Source organism: Erythrolamprus reginae, chromosome 11 (assembly GCF_031021105.1).
Source record: "Erythrolamprus reginae isolate rEryReg1 chromosome 11, rEryReg1.hap1, whole genome shotgun sequence".
Lineage (NCBI taxonomy): Eukaryota > Metazoa > Chordata > Lepidosauria > Squamata > Dipsadidae > Erythrolamprus > Erythrolamprus reginae.
Genome location: NC_091960.1, coordinates 5,851,582 through 5,873,790, shown reverse-complemented (window position 1 = coordinate 5,873,790; position 22,209 = coordinate 5,851,582). Strand labels below are relative to the sequence as shown.

Sequence of the window (22,209 nt, the reverse complement as noted above, 5' to 3'; positions counted from 1 at the left end):
CTAAGATTTTTATTAATATTGCTTCTTCATTGCTTATTTGACCCCTATGACAATCACACTTGGCCAATAAAAATTCTATTCTATTCTATTCTATTCTAATATGTGAGTTAATAATAAGACATAGCTTCTTGCCACCAGTTCCTCTGTTTGTTCAACCCTCTTTATAACACTTTAAAACAGGAAGTTATGCAAGAGTTCAGTTTCCGAGATGATTAATGGGGGAAATGCTTACAAATATATATATATATAAACACAGAACTTTACCGTAGTTTTTGGAGTATAAGACACAACCGGAATATAATATTCACAACATCGGATGGAGACAACCTCGTCTCTCACGGCCCTCCCCATGCCCGCCGGCAGAGGTAAGTCTTCAGAACTTTACGAAAGACCAGGAGGATACTATTTTGCAGTATCCTTCCTCGGGGTGGCACAGTGGTTAGTGGTTAGAGGGCCACACTGCAGGGTGCTTCAGCTAACTGCTAGCTGTAGTTCACCAGTTCAAAGGTAGAGTGCTGTACTGCAGGCCACTGAAGCTGACTGTAGATCTGTAGGTCAGCGGTTCAAATCTCATCACCGGCTCAAGGTTGACTCAGCCTTCCATCCTTCCAAGGTGGGTAAAACGAGGACCCGGATTGTGGGGGCAATAGGTTGGCTCTGTTAAAAAGTGCTATTGCTAACATGTTATAAGCCGCCCTGAGTCTAAGGAGAAGGGCAGCATAAAAATTGAATAAATAAATAAATTTCACCAACGGCTCAATGTTGACTCAGCCTTCCATCCTTCCGAGGTGGGTCAAATGAGAACCTAGATTATTGGGGGGCAATACGCTGATTCTGTAAACTACTTAGAAGGGGCTGTGAAAGCACTATATAAGTCTAAATGCTATTGCTATTTTGTAGTATCCTTCGCCTGGAGTGGTGTGGGAATGGGGAAGAGGCCTTCTCTGTGGCGGCCCCGACCCTCTGGAACCAACTTCCCCCCAGATATCAGAGTTGCCCCCACCCTCCTAGCCTTTCGTAAGCTCCTTAAAACCCACCTCTGTCTTCAGTCATGGGGGAATTGAGACTTTCTCTTCCTCCTAGGCTTATAAAATTTATGCATGGTATGTCTGTATGTATGATTGGTTTCTTAAATTGGGGGTTTTTTACATTACTTTTAATATTAGATTTGTTCATATTGTCTTTTTGCTGTTGTTAGCCACCCCGAGTCTATGGAGAGGAGCGGCATACAAATCTAATAAGTAAATAAGTAAGTAAGTAAATAAAATAAAATAAAATAAAATAAAATAAAATAAAATAAAATAATAAAATAAAATAAAATAAAATAAAATAAAATAAATTTTGCAGTATCTGTCCCCTGCCCACCAAGCCACACCCACAGTACCGGTAGGGGAAAATATAAGAATCTGTCCTGGTCCAAAGGCTTCCTTGTAACCAGATAATAATAAAAAATAGTAATAATTTATTATATTTGTACGCCGCCCATCTCTGAGGACTTGGAGTGGCTCGGTTCATTCATTGTGAGCATTTGGGGAAAGTTACAGTCCTTTGACTCCACACACCTGCCCACGGGCGCAGAAAACCCTGGAATTGAAGATGTTCATTTTCCCACGCATGTTTCCACCGTGTCCATATCCCCCAGGGGCCCCAGCTCACCTCAGTCCTCCTCACCTGAATTTTTGCCAGCCAGCTTGTTCATCAGGTAGGACTTGCCCGTGCGGTACAGTCCCACGATGGAGACCACCACCACCGGCTGCCGGATTTCCGAGAGCAACTGAAGGGCCTCTGGAGAAGCCCAGAGGCCATTTGGTCTGTTCTCAACCAGGCACACGGGAGCCTCCATGGTGGCTTTTGGAGGAGCTGTGGACAAGATGTGGCAGCTGCAGGCACCTTCTTCCCTAAGAAGAGTTATAGATCAAAAGCCCCTTCCTTCCCCCATATTCAGGATCGCCAAGCCAGACTCCAGTGCCAGATCTCCCATATCTCCTATACTTTTCTTCTATTCCTATATCTCTTCTTCTATTCTTTCATTGATATGTTATATTACTATACCTTCTTTTCTATTCTTTCATAGATATATTTTACTATGAGTATCTCCTCTATAACCTTCATCATGTATTTTACTATGTGTGTGTATAAATTATCTACTGTTGACCTCTCTCTCCTTTTCTAAGAGATCTGTACGGGGCGTGCCTAAGCACACTATTTAGTTAGTTAGTTAGTTAGTTAGTTAGTTAGTTAGTTAGTTAGTTAGTTAGTTAGTTATTAGTTAGTTAGTTAGTTAGTTATTAGTTAGTTAGTTAGTTAGTTAGTTAGTTAGTTAGTTAGTTAGTTAGTTAGTCCAATGCACAATAATACACAATGAAGGTAATGGAGGACACTTTCTAGGAACTAGAATTAGAGAAAGAATAGAAGAGAGAATATAGGATAAAATAAATTGATGAGAGAATAGAAGGAAGGGATAGGGATAGAAGAGAAGATATATGGGATATAGGAGAGACAATAGGAAGTCACTCTAGCGCAGTGTTTCCCAACCTTGGCAACTTGAAGATATTTGGACTTCAACTCCCAGAATTCCCTGGCCAGCATTCGCTGGCCAGGGAATTCTGGGAGTTGAAGTCCAAATATCTTCAACTTGCCAAGGTTGGGAAACACTACTCTAGTGCATTAATGCCCGCCCCTTATCTACCGTCTACCTGTGCCTACCGTCCCTGTCCTTCTGTCCTATTATCCTTTTTATCACTTCTTTATATTTTGTTAACACAAGCTAACATTCCATTCTTGTTTGAAAAATGTAATAATCAAATCAAATAAAACCCAGCCTCCGGTGGGCAGAGCCGTCAGAAGGCAGAGATGGACCCAAGCCCTTCCTCCCCACCGTTTTACCGTCTTTGCAAAAGAAATCAGCGAGTGGATCCTTTTTGCAAGCTGCAGCGATCTCTCTGTGTGTGTCTCTCCCCTTCTGCGCTCGGGTTTGGAGTTGTATAAAGCAGCCCCAGAAAGCGAAAGCGAAGGCTGGCGGTGGCGGGGTCTCTTCTCGGAAAGCGGCTGCCTTCCTGTTTTGTAAGGGCGAGTCCCCGCCAGGATGAGACAACGGAAGGGTAACAAAGAGCCTGAGTCGGATGGGGGGTTTTTGGCACCGGGCTTTGCTTTGAACGCCGGGGAAATCCGGGTTTCTGCGGAAACGCGCGCGCCATCCCCTTGGTGTGAATGTAACTGACGCGAGCATTTTTTACACGGCATAGGTGCTTTCCCCCCCCCCCCCCCCCCCAAGAGGCAACTGGACTTTTTGGCTCTTTTCTCTTGAGGACGTTTCGCTTCTCATCCGAGGCGCTTCTTCAGTTCTCGCAGGATAGTAGGGAATGGAAGGATCCCTTGCACGCACAGCTGGTCGTTTTGGATCCTTTTAGACAGCAGAAGTCTTCAAACTTTGGCAACTTGAAAGCTTGTGGACGTCAAACCCCCCCCCCCAAAAAAAATTTATTGATTGATTTTGTCCACTACACAATGAGGGTTTTAGTGGGTATACACATAGTAAAATACATGATGAAGGTTATAGAGGAGATACTCATAGTAAAATATATCTAAGAAAGAAGAGAAGTTATAGGAATAGAACATATCAATGAAAGAATATTTATTTTTATTTATTTATTTATTTATTTTGTCCAAAACACAATGAGGGTTTTAGTGGGTATATATCTATATACACATAGTAAAATACATGATGAAGGTTATAGAGGAGATACTCATAGTAAAATATATCTAAGAAAGAATAGAAGTTAGAGGAATAGAACATATCAATGAAAGAATATTTTTTTTTTTTTAATTTTGTCCAAAACACAATGAGGGTTTTAGTGGGTATATATCTATATACACATAGTAAAATACATGATGAAGGTTATAGAGGAGATACTCATAGTAAAATATACCTAAGAAATAATAGAAGTTAGAGGAATAGAACATATCAATGAAAGAATATTTATTTTTATTTATTTTTTTATTTATTTTGTCCAATACACAATGAGGGTTTTAGTGGGTATATATCTATATACACATAGTAAAATACATGATGAAGGTTATAGAGGAGATACTCATAGTAAAATATATCTAAGAAAGAATAGAAGTTATAGGAATAGAACATATCAATGAAAGAATATTTATTTTTATTTATTTATTTATTTATTTATTTTGTCCAATACACAATGAGGGTTTTAGTGGGTATATATCTATATACACATAGTAAAATACATGATGAAGGTTATAGAGGAGATACTCATAGTAAAATATATCTAAGAAATAATAGAAAAGAAGGTATAGTAATAGAACGTATCAATGAAAGAATAGAAGAAGCGATATAGGAATAGAAGAAAGGTATAGGAGATATAGGAGAGCAATAGGACAGGGGACGGAAGGCACTCTAGTGCACTTGTACTTGCCCCTTACTGACCTCTTAGGAATCTGGATAGGTCAACCATAGATAATTTAAGGGTAAATTGTTGGGGGTTTGGGGATGACACTATGGAGTCCGGTAATGAATTCCACGCTTCAACAACTCGGTTACTGAAGTCATATTTTTTACAGTCAAGTTTGGAGCGGTTAATGTTAAGTTTAAATCTGTTGTGTGCTCTTGTGTTGTTGTGGTTGAGGCTGAAGTAGTCGCCGACAGACAGGACGTTGCAGCATATGATCTTGTGGGCAATAGTTAGATCTTGTTTAAGGTGTCTTAATTCTAGGCTTTCTAGGCCCTGGATTGAAAGTCTGGTCTCGTAGGGTATTCTGTTTCGAGTGGAGGAGTGAAGGGCTCTTCGGGTGAAGTATCTTTGGACATTTTCACTGGCAAAAGTTTTGTAAGCTCTGGTAAGTAGTGTGAGATTGCCAAGAGGGCCATTGAACTAGCAGCACCACTCAGGACACAGATAAACCTCCAAGGGCTTCAAGGACCCTCTAAAACAGGGGTAGGCAAAGATGGCTCTTTTATGACATGTGGACTTCAACTCCCAGAATTCCTGAGCCAGCATAATCGGCTCAGGAATTCTGGGAGTTGGAGTCCACAAGTCATAGAAGAGCCAACTTTGCCTACCCCTGCTCTAAAAGGATGCAAATGTATGGTGTATGATGTGATGAATGGGATCGATTCATTTTAACGATTGGAGTTTTTAGACTGTTTTTTATTTAGATTTCTAACATGCTTTGTATTAATCTTTGTTGTAAGCTGCTCTGAGTCTCATGAAAAGGGTGGCATAGAAACCCAAGAAATAACTAAACAAAGAAACAAACAAACAAACAAATATTACTTAGACCAATGTTTCCCAACCTTGGCAACTTGAAGATATGCTGGCTGGGGGATTCTGGGAGTTGAAGTCCAGATATCTTCAAGTTGTCACGGTTGGGAAACACTGTTATAGAGGATATAATCAGGTAGAATGTATTAAAGGGGGACTAGAGGAGAAAATAAAGGAGAAAAATATAATATGAGAAAATAGCAGGAAAAGATATAAGTATACAAGAGAAGATATATGAGATATAGGATTAACTAATCCAAGTTTAGAATTCTGTGTGTGTCTGTGTGTGTGTTTATGTGTGTGTGTGAGAGAGAATTATACTCTGAAAACATTTTTTAATTGCCTTATATACAAAAGGTGACACACGTCCCTTTTAGACTCTCTTTGACGCTCCCTTCTCCCCCCCTCCCCCCCATGATGTTGCAATGGTTCGGCCCAACTGTTGCTCGCACCTTCCTCCCGAAATATCAAAGCGATCCCCCTCCCCCCCACCCCGCGCGAGCCTCAGTCCATTGTTTTTTTGTATTCCCCACAGCCTGAAAAAGCGACAGTTTATAAATCCCGATCAAAAGCAGGCAAATCGGGAGGATTCTCATTGGTCGCTGTGGTTGAGGGAAAATAACAGACCACCGTTGATTGGCTCGCCATGACGAGGGAGGATGTTAGGGAAGCTGCGATTCGCTGCATGGCGGCGAGCTGTTGCAGGGACCGTTTTATTGGGCGGCAGTGGGTGTGGATAGATTTCAGAAATGCAGATTTAATTATTCCGTAAAGTCTCTCTCTCTCTCTATCTGGGCGTCCCACCTCGACCAAATAACCCATGAATGCAACATTTGCTCCCCAGGGGCGAGATAATGCTGCGCGTTGCTGCCTAGGTCCCCGAGAGTGACTTTATATCACAGAGATCGAAGATCCCTTGTTCCCTCACAACTATCCTGGTTGAGGTCGCCCCGTTTAAATCTCTTCCTCCTCATTGAAAAGCTCAAAGAATGCCTGTTTAAAAAGGCCTGGTTGCATTAAAATCCCTTCAAGTCTTTCCTAGCCAAAATTTGGGGACACCCTGGGATGCAGCTGCATCCTTACTTGTGGGATCCCAATTCCCACATGGCGCTCTCCAACTGTATGAAGTCTTTGGGTGTTTGGTCTCCTGTGATACCTCTGCAGTCTTTGCAAACCATGGTTTACTATACTTCAGGATAGGGGAAGCCAGCCAGTTGTGGCTTGAGCCAGCAATCCAGGGTTAAATAAACTGTGGCTTAGGTCAAGCCAGGATTGCAGTCTGAACAATCAGAGGTCCTTTCAAAAGATTGCCACATGAGAAGAGAACCCTCTTACGATTGCACACTTAGTCAAGCCTTTAGTGCCCTGGGACTTCATTTATTTCATTTCATTTATTATAGCTGCTGTCAACTTTGATGGACTTGTCCAATTCCAGCACGATCATTTCAATCATATCAAAACAATTCTCAAGGTGTCTGCTCATGAACCTTACAAATAGGAAATATCTCCAAGCAATTTATGGTGGCAATTAATAGGCCAGGCTCTTCCCATCAAGGCGCTCATTTCACAGATTTTAGTATTATTCCTGGCCTCTGATTGTTCTTTTTATGAAGCCAACATTTTGCTTATTTAGAAATCAATTTTCTGGAAGCAGATAAGGCTCAGTTTAAAAAAATACTTTCATTTATTTTCCTGTACATGCTATCTTTGACAGTACAATACTGTTCTAAAGTCAGAAAGCAACTACAAAACATAGAGAAAATGCATGTTTCAAATAAGGAAAAAGATAGCAGATGCATGGCAGGATTGAATCTCTGGGGAATGTTTCTGATGTGTGTAAAACATAGGAGCTGAATTGGAAAAATGTCATTTTCCTAAATCATAGCCAATTAACTCTGTGTTTGGATCTACTCTTGACTGAGCAAGGCCCATTAAGTTTATTTCTCTCTTCCAGGTTCACACATTATGGGGGACAATGAGGATGTTGAGGTTGCAGATGCCCCAAATGTTCAGAGCGGCCTTTCAGACTCCTCCACGGAGAACGGCGCCACTCAAGAGGACTACCTGCTTCCCACCGCACGCTCTCCGACTTGCGCCCGCTGCCGTAATCATGGCATCAGGGTGCCATTGAAGGGCCACAAGAACTGTTGCCAATTCATGGACTGCCAGTGTTACAAATGCATCCTTATTCTGTAAGCTGGGAGGGGGAACGTGGTAAAAATGAAATGCCAGGCTTTGCTTTTTTCTTGGGAGATGCGCTGCAGCTGATGGCATCATTAGATGGGCCTCGGTGGGAAGCATAAATAAGAACTCAATTGCTCTTTGCAGGGATTGGGTAGCTTGGAGACATGTTCAGGAGGATAGTGCCTGCTTTTTGTTTCCGAATAACAGCAGCTTCTGATTGAATTAACAGCTTCTCGGCACTGTAACTTGCTCTGCAAATAAAAAACAGCCTTGAAAGGGTCCAATTTTAATGGCAGAAACATGACTACTGTATATCCTAGCATCTTAAATGTGTTTTTTAAAGCAGGGATAGACACAGTATGCCCCTCTAGATTGTGCTAAATTACAAGTGCCATTTGCTTTTGCAAGGAAAGGTGGCAATAACACATAGTAGATTTATATACCGCTTCACAGTGTTTTACAGCACTCTTTGAACTGTTTACAGAGTCAGCCCTTTGCCCCTAACAATCTGGGCCCTATAGGGAGGCTGCTACCATCATAAAAATGAGCAAGGGTCCAAATTTGGATCATGTGACTGTGAGGATGCTGCAACAATTGTGTCGGTCATAAACCAAGTTTTTTCAGGACCATTGTAACTTCAAATGGGCAATAAAGGAATGGCTGTAAGTCAAGAACTGCCTGTATTAATTACACATCCCTTGTAGAACCCAAAGCCAATCTCTGAGTCACAAGCCTCTATCTCCACATTGTGTTAATTGACAGGCGAGCATCAGAGGGAAATTAAATTGAGGGAAGTACAGAAATTAAAACTGAAAGTGCCTGATTTACATCCTGTTTTTTAAGCAGTGAATTATAAATAGAGGCAATAAAATTTCTTCACTTTTCCTGAGCAATTGAACTGCTTGGTTTAGCTTGGAGAGTCTTCGGAGAGGGGCGGCATACAAATCTAATAAATTATTGTTATTGTTATTATTATTAGAGACAACCAGGCCATTGATGTGCAGTCAGCAGGAAGGATTATTAGAATAATAGTGCAAACAATAGCTTTGTGATGGTTTCTTTTTACTTCTTCTGTTATTTGATTGTAAATAAATAAATATATATATATATATTGGGTCTTCTCTAGGCAAAGACGCCGGGTTATGGCTGCCCAAGTGGCTCTTCGTAGACAACAGGAGCTGGAACTGAAACGACATTTTCCCAGTGGTTTGCTACAGCTTCCAGACAGTGGGACACCCAACTGCCTCCCCTTGGCCAAACCGCTGAAAGCGATTAAACCCTGCAGGGGAGGGACAGGTAAAACCATCCGCAGTGTTGGATGGAATACAAAAAAATGAAATAGGCTACAGTGGCTTAGCAATGAGTAGATGATCTAGATCATGGGTGTCGAACAAGCAACCCATGGGGTGCTTAGATCTGGCCTGTGGGCCTGGAAACAGTGAAGGATCAGTCCATGGTGCCTCTACCAGTAAAAATGGAGCTTGGGAGAGCCACCTGCAGTCCTCCTAATCTCCATTTTCTTTCACAGAAGGTTGCAGGAAGTCATCACAACCAAAAACAAAGCCTCTTCACTGTCCAGGGGCCACCACAGTCACCTCCAACACAGGTGATGTCAAGGTAGCTACACCTACCCTGACCAGGCCCTCTCCCCCCCCAAGATCAAACACAACCTTGATGCAGCCCTCAATAAAATTGAGTTTGACACCTCGATCTAGATTCTAGAACACATTTTTCTCAGTCTCAGCCACTTTTAAGATGTGTGGCCTTCATCTGTGTGGACCCCAGGGGAATTCTGGGAGTTGAAGTCCATACGTCTTAAAGTGGCTGAGATTGAGAAACACTGTTTGTTTCGGTTTGGTTTGGTTTGGTTTGGTTTCTATGCCACCCTATTCCTCAGGCTCAGGGCGGCTCACAACAAAGGTAGAAGTCTAAATATATCCTTTGCTGCTTTGCCTTTTGGCAAAAGCGTGAAAAATATTAAGTGTTTCATATTTGATGCCCCATTCTTGGCATTCTATAAATTTCCATGACATGAACTTCACTATGGAGGAAACTAGTGTGGTTCGGCCTGGGAATCTTGATTGTTGGCCAAACAATGATTCTCACTGGACCTCCTTCTCCCCTTTGGGTGGACAGACAAAAAGGAAAATGAAGAACCTATGAATGAGTCAGAAGATGGATTCCGGGGAACTTCAGGGCTCCTGCGAAGACAAAGGCGGAGAATTGCAAGGAAGGTGAGAAAAGAGGTTCTTATTGACAAAGTCACTTTAACAGCAGATAACCTAACATACTTCCCTCAAAACAAGATTTAACAGAATCCCTGGCAAAGAAAACAAAAATAATAAAAAGGATCTTTGTTTCATTCTATGACCAGTATAGTATAGGTAGCTCTTGATTTACGACAGTTCATTTAGTAACTGTTTGAAGTTACAACATCAGTGAAAAAAGTGAGTTATGGTTGTTTTTCGCAATTATGATCATTGCAGCATCCTGATCAAAATTCAGACACTTGGCAGCTGGATCATATGTATGACGGCTGCAGTGTCCAAGGGTCATGTGATCCCTTTTGCAACCTTCTGATAAGCGAATTCAAATGGGGAAGCCAGGTTCACTTAACAACCACATTGCTAACTTAACAACTGCGAATTCGCTTAACAACTATGGTAAGAGAAGTCAGAAAATGAGGCAAATTTCACTTGACCAAATGGCTTGCTTAATAACAGAAATGTTGGGTTGCATTCTGACAAACTGAAAAAGGAATTTCTTAATTGGCAATACAGTGTTCCCTCGATTTTCGCGGGGGATGCGTTCCAAGACCGCCCGCGAAAGTCGAATTTCCGCGAAGTAGAGATGCAGAAGTAAATACACTATTTTTGGCTATGAACAGTGTCACAAGCCTTCCCTTAACACTTTAAACCCCTAAATTACAATTTCCCATTCCCTTAGCAACCATTTAGATTATTACTCACCATGTTTATTTATTAAAATTTATTTTTAAAAAAATTATTAAAAGAGGACGAAAGTTTGGCGATGACATATGACGTCATCGGGCAGGAAAAACCGTGGTATAGGGGGGAAAAAACGTAAAGTATTTTTTAATTAATATTTTTGAAAAACCGTGGCATAGGCTTTTCGCGAAGTTCAAACCCACAAAAATCGAGGGAACACTGTACTTTCTTCCTGTGTTCTTAAGAGCCTAAGGCAATAACTCTGTAATGAATACCCTACATACCATAATGATTTTCTATTAACTAGCTAACATATTTTGTAGCTCTAAGGTAAACTTTCCTAAAATTCCAAAAAACCATAAAGTTATTTTAAAAACTTACCTTATTTCCTGCAGATACATTTCAGTAAGATAGATGCTGAGGGAGGGAGGGAATTCATTGATGTCACAGAATAACATGTGAAATGTTTAGCCGTGTAGTATTTACAATATGTTTCTTATATTAACTTACGTTATATGTTGTCCTTCAGGAAAATTCCTGGTTACCTCTGTCTCCTTGTTCAAAAGTGACCGAGCTGCCGTGGGCCCTTGGAGGACATCATGCCCCTCCTTGGTTCCCACCTCCCCTTGCGATGCCCCCAAGCGCTTTCACCCCTTTCCTGCCTCAGGAGCATCCCTTTAATCTTCCGTGTATGGAAGGTAAGTGACCTATTATTTTAGTCATGAAGCTAGCATGAGTGTCCAACCTTTTGGCTTGTCTGGGCTGCATGGAGTGAAGAGGAATTATCTTGGGCTGCATCTACAGTATACAGTGTTCCCTCGATTTTCACGGAGGATGCGTTCCGAGACCGCCCGCGAAAGTCGAATTTCCGCGAAGTAGAAATGCGGAAGTAAATACAGTAAGACCTCACCTATCGCGGGTGTTACGTTCCAGACCTGGCCGCGATAGGTGAAATCCGCGATGGGGAATTTATCGACTGATAGTACTTATTTAAGTATTTATATTGTAATTGTTTGGTAAGTTTTCATTGTTTTAAGTGTTTATAAACCCTTCCCACACTCTTACAAAATACATATCACAGTAGTACATATATAATATAACTTAAAACTAATAAAAATAATAAAAAACAATAAAGCTGCCGATCGACTTCCTCAGAAACCCGCGAACCAGCGAAGATCCGCGAATGATTTTTCTCATTAATATTTCCTGAAAACCCGCGATGAAGTGAAGCCGCAGTAGGTGAAGCGCGATATAGCGAGGGACTACTGTACACTATTTTTGGCTATGAACAGTATCCCAAGCCTTCCCTTAACACTTTAAACCCCTAAATAACAATTTCCCATTCCCTTAGCAACCATTTAGATTATTAGTCACCATGTTTATTTATTAAAGTTTATTTTAAAAAATGTTTTTTAAAGGCAGACGAAAGTTTGGCAATGACATATGAGGTCATCGGGTGGGAAAAACTGTGATATAGGGGGGAAAACTGCGAAATATTTTTTAATTAATATTTTTGAAAAACCGTGGTGTAGACGTTCCGCGAAGTTCGAACCCGCGAAAATCGAGGGAACACTGTGTAACAATGTACAGTTGTACCTCTACTTACGAACTTAATTCGTTCCGTGACCAGGTTCTTAAGTAGAAAAAATTGTATGAAGAAATAATTTTTCCCATAGGAATCAATGTAAAAGCAAATAATGCATGCGATTGGGGAAACCACAGGGAGGGTGGAGGCCCTGTTTCCTCCCAGGAGATTCCTAGAGAGGCCCCATGGAGGTTTCTCCCCACCTTTTCCGTCCCTGTTTCCTCCCAGGAGATTCCTAGAGAGGCCCCACAGAGGCTTCTCCCTGCCTTTTCCTGTTACAGTTTCGGAGGTAAGTAGAAAATGGTTCTTGAGAAGAGGCAAAAAAAATCTTGAACACCAGGTTCTTATCTAGAAAAGTCATAAGTAGAGGCGTTCTTAAGCAGAGGTATAACTGTATATAAATCACATAATAAAAGTTTACAATATTTTTATACCATAAGCCTCTTACTGGCCTTCCTACCCAGGCTTGACAACAGCCACTTACAGCTTGCTTTCTTTTTCTGCAGGTTGCCATGGAAATGAAGCTTTATACACACCAGAGAGTTACCTGCCTTCTCCAGGACAAATGTTTCATCCGGTGCCCGGGGTCCCCTGGTGCCTACCTCCACCTACTGACCTATCAAGGTACACTGGGCTTGTGAAGGAAGCTGAAATATACCGGTCCCAGGAGAAAGGTCTATGAAGATTCTCAGACATCCAGGTCCTGGTTGTCCCAAAGGTGCTTTTTCAAGAGGCAACTGGACTATCTGTTTTTTCTTTGAAGATGTTCTTGAATCAGAAGGAAAGCGTCTTCAAAGAAAAAACAGATAGTCCAGTTGCCTCTTGAAAAAGCACCTTTGGGACTGTCCCAGGATAATGTTTCAGGATCCAATCTGAATCGGTCACTGGGACCAGAAGTTAATTCTTCCAGGCTTTTGGTTTTGTCCTCAAACCCATTGTGGTCCGTCGGTCACCGGCCCCTCCAGCAGCCGAATCAGATGATGGGGAAGTGTAGGAGTCAGGGTCAGCATCAAGGCAACCTGAGAGGCATCAAGGGGGCATGGAGTTGGCCGAGAGAGAGAGGCAGAGCCTGGGCCATCCGTCAGCCTTCAGATGGAGGGTCAACAGCCCCGAGGTCTGGAGGTGCTGATGAGGAAGAGTAGGAACAGCTGGGTCTAGTTCCTGAAGGCAGAGGAGAGGAGAGCAGTGGAAATATATGGGCTGATCCTTGGGACGGAAGAGCCACTGCTGCTAGTGAAGCCCACCCCATCTCTGGGGATAAAGTAGGGGAGGAGATGAATAGATGTGGCAGACTAACTATTTCTCACCCCTGCTGCATTGACTTGCTAGCTGAAGAAAAAGATACACTTTTTTGCCAGGGCTGCTGGTGCTCCTCCTATTAAAGGAATGCCCAGCAGAGTCCAATCTGGCTATTACTTGAATAGGAGGAAATCCATCAGGAAATCCCAAGGCTGCGAACAGGATTGGAAAGCTGAAAATTACTTCACAAAAATCAATCTGGATTGACCCCTAAATAAACGGGATAAAAGATTGATCCAGACCTTGCTGGTTTCTAGAAAGGCATTTAAGATCTGGCTATTTTCCTAGCACTTGGGACAGGATGAGTAGAGCTCCCAGTTGGAGTTATTTAATCCTGATTGCAATTTAATAGGGCCGTTTTATTTATTAATCGATTGTTTAGTCCTGATTGCCATTTAATCGTTTTCGTTTGCTTTAATGGTGTGTGTTATTTTTCTTCTGTGTTTAAGTTTAATGATTTTTTTTTTTGCATGCCACCCAGAGTCGCGTTTGAGTTGGGCAGCCATGAAAACATTCTAAATAAATTAACAATAAAACTCAACAGGAGTCAAGAGTATCTTGAGGGAGAAATGAAGTGAACCAAAATTGTTTTATAGGGATATATTTACAAGAAGCAATTTAAGCTGTGCCATTTGGATGAACTATGGGAAGTTTTAAATACTTGATTCCTGCAGTTTTGAGAAGGAAGGTTTTTAATGAAAAGAGTGAAAACCTATCAGATCTATAAAAAGAAATTCTGGCAGAATTATTTAAAACAATACCCAACGCTGATTCTTCGTTCCATGTGAACCAGATGAGATAATATAATTATAGTGGCTGCACTAGAGCCTAGATAGAGATAAACACACATAAAAAACAAGCTAGGTTTTATTATAGAAATGTGTGATATAATGCAGAGAAAATTAACACTTTTTAAAATACCAAGTTTTATTGGTAAAGAAAATGCGCAAACTAGTTAGTTAGTTGGAACTAGTTGAATGGAGCTCTTCCACTAGAAGAATATAATTAATTTATTTATTATTTAATTTTACTTCTATGCCAACCAATCCCGAAGGACTCAGGGCGGCTTACATTTGATAATTTGATAAACAGAAAACAAAACTTTTGGAATAATGACTTTGCAAACAGTCCTTAAGATCTATTATGGAGGTAAGGATGAATATGTACAATGAAAATTAACTGAAGAAACTGATGGATCGATGGGACATGGTGAGAGGTTATATGACAAGTAGTATTTGTGATCTAGCCATAAAGAATAAATTAGAATCACTCTTTGATATGTAAGTAAAATGCAGATCCAGGCTTAGAAGAATGTTAAAGATGTTTGTAGAGACCCTCCAATTGGTGGTGGGGTATGTATGTTGTTAGGTTGTGGGTGCACCTTCACAGGGCACTGTTTTATGTTGTGTGATGTGCAGTCTGTGTGTGTAACATATAAAAAACCAATAAAATTATTTTTTTTTAAAAAAGATCTGTTAAAATCTGTCTAAACCCCATATTCTGGGAGGAAAAAAACACTTCAGTGAATGGAAGCATGTTGTATTTTCTGATCCAACTACAGTGGCAGATGCCTATACTGACAAACATTTACTCCAAACAACAAGTTGTGGGTGTATATGTAAGGAGAACTTGGAAGAACGACAGCTGTAGTAGTCTCTTCCCCCTCAACAGTTTTGTGTTTTAGCAAGGACAGAAGGCCAGTAGGAAACAAGATGCCACTCAAGAGTTTTACAAACAAACCTCTCTCTCTCACTCACTCATTTAATTTCTCTTTTTCCAGCCGTATGGCCCTGAACCCCATCAATGGCAACATGGATTTGAACCGACGTTCCAAGGCCCCACCTCTGGGAGGTCAGGTATTTTGTTTCAGCTGTGCTCAGCCCATGAACTGGAGTCCTTCTGTTTCCTCAGAAGGAACCAACCGGAGGGAAGTTGGAAGGTCTTAAGCATAAAACATATCAGGAAAGACTTAATGAACTCAATCTGTATAGTCTGGAGGACAGAAGGAAAAGGGGGGACATGATCGAAACATTTAAATATGTTAAAGGATTAAATAAGGTCCAGGAGGAAAGTGAACACAAGAACAAGAGGACACAATCTGAAGTTAGTTGGGGGAAAGATCAAAAGCAACATGAGAAAATATTATTTGACTGAAAGAGTAGTAGATCCTTGGAACAAACTTCCAGCGTGGTTGGTAAATCCACAGTCACTGAATTGAAACATGCCTGGGATAAACATATATCCATTGTAAGATAAAATACAGGAAATAGTATAAGGGCAGACTAGATGGACCATGAGGTCTTTTTCTGCCGTCAGACTTCTATGTTTCTAAGTTGCAATGAAATGGTGAAAGAGACACATTGCACAATTTCATCTGTGGGTCTGATACCAGTGGGTCCCATTCAGTTGGGTCTCTCTTGGATATCTCCATTTCCAATTAGTGAACTGATCAGAGTGGGATGCAAGTAGTCCTCGATATACGACCGCTGGGAAAAAAAGGACTTCTCCCCAGTCCCTCACAGTTATGACCATCTCAGCATTCCCTGCTCACATGACCATGACATCCTTGGGATTGCATGGTCATCATTGGCAACATTCCCAGAGGGACTTTTGACAAGTAAAGTCAATGGGGAAGCTAGATTTATATAACGACTGCAGCAAAAAAAAAAGGGTTGTAATTTTGGCTGTGTCTCACTTAACATTGCTTAACCAGGGAAGTTCAGATCCCAAATGAGGTCGTGAGTTGAGGATTACCTGTATTGTTATAAAGAAGTACAAGACCCCTCCCACTTCAGTTAAATAGATAAACTTATCCTTTCCAAATAACCCACTGGCTGAATTCAGCCAGCATGGAAGGCTAAGCTAAAATACCTAGGACTTTTGTGGCATAGCTCCACTACTGTAACGCTCTCTACATGGGGCTACCTTTGAAAAGTGTTCGGAAACTTCAGATCGTGCAGAATGCAGCTGCGAGAGCAATCATGGGCTTTCCCAAATATGCCCATGTTACACCAACACTCCGCAGTCTGCATTGGTTGCCGATCAGTTTCCGGTCACAATTCAAAGTGTCGTTTATGACCTATAAAGCCCTTCATGGCATCAAACCAGAATATCTCCCGGACCGCCTTCTGCCGCACGAATCCCAGCGACCAGTTAGGTCCCACAGAGTTGGCCTTCTCCGAGTCCTGTCAACTAAACAATGTCGTTTGGCGGGACCCAGGGGAAGAGCCTTCTCTGTGGCGGCCCTGGCCCTCTGGAACCAGCTCCCCCTAGAGATTAGAATTGCCCCCACCCTCCTCGCCTTTCATAAGCGCCTTAAAACCCACCTCTGCCATCAGGCATGGGGGAACTGAGATATTCTTTCCCCCTAGGCCTTACAATTTATTTATGGTATGTTTGTATGTATGTTTGGTTTTATAAATAAGGGGTTTTTATTTGTTTTAATATTGGATTGCTACATGCTGTTTTTATCACTGTTAGCCGCCCTGAGTCTACGGAGAGGGGCGGCATACAAATACAATTAATAATAATAATAATAATAATAATAATAATAATAATAGGCATTTACAGGAGGGACAAATGGCAACCTTTAATCCTTGTGGCTAGCCACAGGCATCTCTGTTTTGTGGTTTTCCATGTTGTGGGAAGCTAATCCCATTTTAACAGATCTTGGGAACGGGGCCAATCCATTAAGCCATTCATATGGAATATTTGTTTTGAGCAGGGCCAAACAATTGGTAAGTTGTTAATGTGGCTGTAAGGTTACATTACAGGAAGCCAGGCATTCTCTGTGGGGTTGCTTCCTGTTTAGCACAGATCTCTTCTTTGCAAGAATCTTATGTCTGCAGACAATTCAATAATGTGCAATAACTAACAAATTGAGCAAAATGAATAGAAGAGCATGCCTAGCCAGGGAATAAGACAGCCTAAAAGTTATCCATGAAATGATTAATCAAAGCAAACAATTTTGTTCTTTGTCACTGACAAGTGATGAAATGACTAATTTCTAGAACAGTGTAGTGTACTTACATAAGCAACCAGCACAGCATCTTTATTCCACTCAAATTGAAAGTTCTAAATAATAATAATAATAATAACAGCAACAGCAACAGAGTTGGAAGGGATCTTGGAGGTCTTCTAGTCCAACCCCCTGCTTAGGCAGGAAACCCTACACTACTTCAGACAGATGGTTATCCAACATCTGCTTAAAAACTTCCAGTGTTGGGCTATCCACAACTTCTGGAGGCAAGCTGTTCCATTGATTAACTGTGCTGACTGTTAGGAAGTTTCTCCTTAGTTCGAAGTTACTTTTCTCCTTGTTTAGTTTCCACCCATTGCTCCTCGTTCTACCCTCAGGTGCTTTGGAGGATAGGTTGACTCCCTCTTCTTTGTGGCCACATCTGAGATATTGGAACACTGCTATCCTCTCTCCCCTGGTCCTTCTTTTTATTAAACTAGCCATGTCCAGTTCCTGCAACCGTCCTTCCTATTTTTATTTATTTATTTATTTATTGATTGATTGATTGATTGCTTAACCAGGGAATATAAAAGAAGAACCCAGGTCACGTGCCACCTCCTAAGCCAGGCTTGAGCTAGGAAAAGCCTAGATTCTTTACTTTGCCAGAACATTTGACTCTGTTATCTTAGGATGAGGTAAGAGAGGATAGATTCACCCTGCAAGTGTTTCCTCATAGCCACTTGTCTGGAATGGTATTATTTATTTATTTATTTATTTATTTATTTATTTATTGGATTTGTATGCCGTCCCTCTCCGGAGACTCGGGGCAGCTAACAGCAACAATAAAACAGTGTACAATAGTAATTCAATATTAAAAACAATTAAAAACCCATTAATATAGAAACCAAACATACATACATACATACATACCATGCATAGAATTGTAAAGGCCTAGGGGGAAAGAGGATCTCAATTCCCCCATGCCTGACGGCAGAGGTGGGTTTTAAGTAGCTTACGAAAGGCAAGGAGGGTGGGGCAATTCTAATCTTTGTGGGGAGTTGGTTCCAGAAGGCAAAGGCCGCCACAGAGAAGGCTCTTCCCCTGGGTCCCACCAAACGATACTGTTTAGTTGACGGGACCCGGAGAAGACCCACTCTGTGGGACCTAACTGGTCGCTGGGGTTCATGCAGCAGAAAGCGGTTCCAGAGATAATCTGGTCCGGTGCCATGAAGGGCTTTATAGGTCATAACCAACACTTTGAATTGTGACCGGAAACTGATGGGCAACCAATGGGTATGGGGGTTGCCTCCTTCTTGAGCTGCAGGTTGGATGGGAAGACTTCTGAGGCCCCTTCCAACTCTACTATTAAATTGAAATGTTGGTCCTGTTGGTGTCTCTTTGTTGACCATGAGGTTAATTGTGTGTCCTGCTCTCTTTCAGCCCACATCTTCCGCTCACCTTTCAGTCTGGCCCACCCGAGGGTTTTTCTTCTCGCCCCTTCCTGAGCAACAACTCCAGAAAGAGGCCGCCGAAGCCTTGATGGTGTTAAGAAATGCCCCCCAATCTAGCCCCATGCTTTCCTCTCCGGGCTTCCTGCCCCCTGCCAACACCCTCTCTGCCTTCATGGGCCCCCCGAGTTTCTCCCACCCTATAGAAGCCATTCCCAACCCTGCCATTCCCAGTCCTTTTCAGCCACATCCCTCGTACTTCCTGCCTCCCTACGTTCCACAGGGCATCAAGGCCTCTAGGGACATGGCCTTGAAGCGAGCCCACGTACCCCCGGAATCGGTCAGTGCTCACCCCGAACAAGTCCCGGGGCCCTTCTTCTTTCCACTGTTCCATGGCAGCCCTCATCCCCAGCAATACAAAAACGTCCGCCTGTTCTCGGTCGCTCCGTCTCGAGGGGCCCAGGTAGCAACCTCTCTTATGGTTTCGAGCATCCAACCTGTCAAACCCAACCTCGGGGCGGCTTCCAGTTACAGCCACTACCATTTTGCCCCAAACTTGAGAACTTACCACAGCACCTCGGGCTCCGTGCAAAAGACGGTTTGCCTGCCCCAAAGCATGGAGACCAGCTGGATTTCCGAGACCAGCGTTGAAGTCTTTGCTCCCTCGAGCTCCGCTCCTGCCCATCCGCCGCTGATGCCGTTCTGTGTCTCGCCCATGGATGTCTCGGTCAACATGCCCTTCCAAGCGGGATCCTCCGCTGGGATGGATCTACACATGCTCCCCCCCAGCATGTCTCTGCTGAACCCTGGTCCCTGCCTTCTAGCTCAGCCCTCTTTCCCAGACCCCAATCTTCTCCCAGGGCAGCAGTGCCAACCCCAGCAGTTCCAAGAAGGACGGTGTTCCGGCAAAAGGCCCAAAGAAGAAGAGGCTGACCAGAGCCACATGGTGCTGGGCAGCAAGGATGAAAAAGGTTAGAATTTTGCAGCTGCTCAGAAGTTCATCATTTCACATTACATTAATGCCTCCCCTGTGTGCATTCAGCACATAAAGCAACCCCCATTCCCTCACCAGTATGGCAGGGGCTGAGACGATGAGAAATCTAGTCCATAATACTCAGAAGCATAGTCCCCTCTAAGCTGAGCAGTGAGCAATCGCTCACTTAAAAATCATCATCAACTCAGAGTTTTCCAAACCTGCCCAGAAGCCGAGAGGGAAAGAGTGAGAGGGAAGGAGAGAGAGAGGAAGAGAGAGAAACAGATAGAAAAAAGAGAGGAGGAAAAGAGAAAGAAAAAGAATGGGAGGAAGGAAAAGAGAAAGAAAATCAAAATCTAGTTTGAAACTAGCTCAACTATTTAAGTGGCATTTTGATATTGATAGAGTTGCCCTATTATGAGCTCACTGTTATAGACACACAGTACAGTATTTTATTTTGAAATTCTTGGAGGCAAAACAGGGTGGGTTTTTTATTTGTTTTTTTGTTTGTTTGTTTATTTATTATTTCTGTGCCGCCCAGTCCCAAAGGGACTGCCACTCAGACACTATACTTTTCCACCCACCCCCAAAAAAAATTAGAGGGAACACTGCTCAGAAGTGGATGTTTTATGCATAGATTTTTGCAGTTGTTCAGAAAGCAAGTAGCAATAGCATCTATAGCATCTATACCACTTTGTAGTACTTTTACAGCCCTCTCTAAGCAGTTTCCAGAGTCAGCATCTTTCCCCCAACAATCTGCATCCTCATGTTACCAATCTCAGAAGGATGGAAGGCTGAGTCAACCTTGAGCCTGTCAGGATTGAACTCCAGTCTGTGGGCAGAGTTGGTCTGCCCTGTTGCATTCTAGGCACTGCCCCAGCAGGGCTCTTTAATTTAAAAACAGCCAAGCAACTTATGACACCGGTAACCCAATCAAGGCAAAACAATAATGATCTACACCAAGGGTGGGTTCTACTTACGTTCCCTACTGATTTGCATTTGCAACGGAAGTACGTGTTTTGCGCCCATGTTGTGGCGTGCTAAAGACTGGGAAAGGACCCTCTGCACATGCGCAGAAACTTTGTGCATGCACAGAGGGGTTTTTTGCAAGCTGTTACAAACCGAGGACCGGTTTGGGAGCGTGAACTGCCGGTCATTGCTGCCAATTCGGCGAGCAGCAGTAAATTTCCGCTACTGGTTCTAAAGAACCAGTCCGAACCAGCAGCAACCCACCCCTGATCTACCCCCAACCAATTATTGATCTGAAACTGCATCTCAAAGCAAAGTGGTTCCTCTAGTCTGCTATTTTTCTGGAAATGCATTCATACTCCTGTACCATTCAAAGGCTGTTCCTAACAGCTAGCGTTTTCCAAAATCTGTCTGAGTGGTTTTCATAAGTTCAGTGGAATTGTGATAGAGAAGGCCACAGGAGCTGAATGACATATAGTTTCAATGATCTAACTGTCGTGGAAAGGACTCAATTGGGGATCAGCCCATGTGAGCTGAAATGAGACTAACCACGGAGGTCGATGGACCTTCATAACGAAGTTAACTTTATTAGAAAAGTAAAAAATGATTATAATGCCTGGAGCAGGCAAAAGCATGTCTTTACATCTTAAAGACTAGGAGAGAAAGATGTCTGCTAGCCTTCTCTTCCTGTGTAGGAAAGGAAGTGAGGAAAGCAGTGTTACATCATAGAAAGGGAGGAGCTACATTAACAAACAAGAGTTAACTATTTAACTACTGGATGGTTCTGAATGTCTTTGGAGGCTGTCAATCCACAGCGTGACACTAACAAGCTTCCTCTGTTCTGTTTAGATTCAACTAAAGCAGGGCCCGACTGCCTGACATACAAAGAAGCACCTGGCCAGTCTCCTCAGCAAGTCTCGGAAAACCCCCAGAAGCCAAGCCACCTCCACCAGGCCAACGGCCCCTCTTCAGTGTCTTTGAGCATCGGTCAAATGGGCTCCATCTCTCTGCCCAGTTAGTCTTCTGATTGGGAGGGAAAGGACAAGGCTGGCAATCACCCAACCGCATCCACAGAAATCTTTGAGAGGAAGTGGGGAGGCGTCTGTTGATTGAGGTCAGGGAGTCTTTGAAAAGGAGAGGTGTCTTCTACTCCAGGTTGCAACCTTGGCATGTTTTTCATTCTATCTGCAACTGAGTTATTGCAATTGCTGGTGCTTTTTATTGGTGTAATGCCCCAAGTCCAGATCATTTAACACGGTCAATTCGTTTTTAACTAGTTCTGTGCCCGATGGAAGGCCGAGTTTGTTTTGACTTGAGCCATTGTTATATTTTAGACAACAGCAAGTTTATTTTTAATAGCCAAGTTTGTTTGCATTCCTTTTTGAAAATGGTATTTCCTATTGTTTTCTCAAATCATAGAGATATGCTTGATAAGCAAAAACAGGTTTAGAAAACATTGAGAATTTGATCCACTTACAGGATCTTGCATATTATTGATTCAGAAAAAGAGAAGCACGTTGAATTCATGGTGCAAAAAGTTTGCCAATAAAATGTTGAGAAGTA

At 42.4% G+C, this 22,209-nt stretch overlaps 2 protein-coding genes across 9 annotated transcripts in view; one reads left to right on the top strand and one right to left on the bottom strand.

Moving 5' to 3' along the window:
* LOC139174526 (guanylate-binding protein 1-like) overlaps positions 1 to 3,000 on the bottom strand; it is a 14,772-nt gene extending 11,772 nt beyond the window's left edge. Inside the window, exons 1-2 of one of the 4 annotated variants that reach the window (XM_070764959.1) lie at positions 2,887 to 3,000; positions 1,672 to 1,893 (exon numbers count right to left, since the gene is read on the bottom strand). In XM_070764959.1, coding sequence (XP_070621060.1) covers positions 1,672 to 1,843 — 172 coding nt within the window. In that variant the 5' untranslated portion in view covers positions 1,844 to 1,893; positions 2,887 to 3,000. Of the gene's footprint in view, positions 1 to 1,671; positions 1,899 to 2,886 lie in introns of all 4 variants that reach the window. The other 3 variants (XM_070764957.1, XM_070764956.1, XM_070764958.1) reach the window with 3 other exon arrangements.
* On the top strand, positions 268 to 22,209 carry LOC139174523 (uncharacterized). Of its 5 annotated transcripts, none has more exons than XM_070764949.1 (9): positions 268 to 365; positions 7,237 to 7,474; positions 8,593 to 8,762; positions 9,603 to 9,700; positions 10,944 to 11,112; positions 12,506 to 12,623; positions 15,079 to 15,154; positions 18,697 to 19,675; positions 21,496 to 22,209. In XM_070764949.1, exons 1-9 carry the CDS (start codon positions 317 to 319, stop codon positions 21,663 to 21,665), a joined length of 2,067 nt encoding a protein of 688 aa, XP_070621050.1. In that variant the 5' UTR covers positions 268 to 316; the 3' UTR covers positions 21,666 to 22,209. The 5 variants fall into 5 exon arrangements, with proteins under 5 accessions (XP_070621050.1, XP_070621051.1, XP_070621053.1 ...); XM_070764950.1 differs by lacking the exon at positions 268 to 365 and adding an exon at positions 3,014 to 3,101; XM_070764952.1 differs by lacking the exon at positions 268 to 365 and adding an exon at positions 6,017 to 6,050.

Bases quoted from the DNA above. Each gene is read 5' to 3' on its own strand.
- LOC139174523 (XM_070764948.1), top strand. From the start codon at position 6,103: ATGAATGCAACATTTGCTCCCCAGGGGCGAGATAATGCTGCGCGTTGC. The intron at 9,701-10,943 runs GTGAGAAAAGAG...GTTGTCCTTCAG, and splicing joins GGCGGAGAATTGCAAGGAAG to GAAAATTCCTGGTTACCTCT. The intron at 15,155-18,696 runs GTATTTTGTTTC...GCTCTCTTTCAG, and splicing joins CCCCACCTCTGGGAGGTCAG to CCCACATCTTCCGCTCACCT.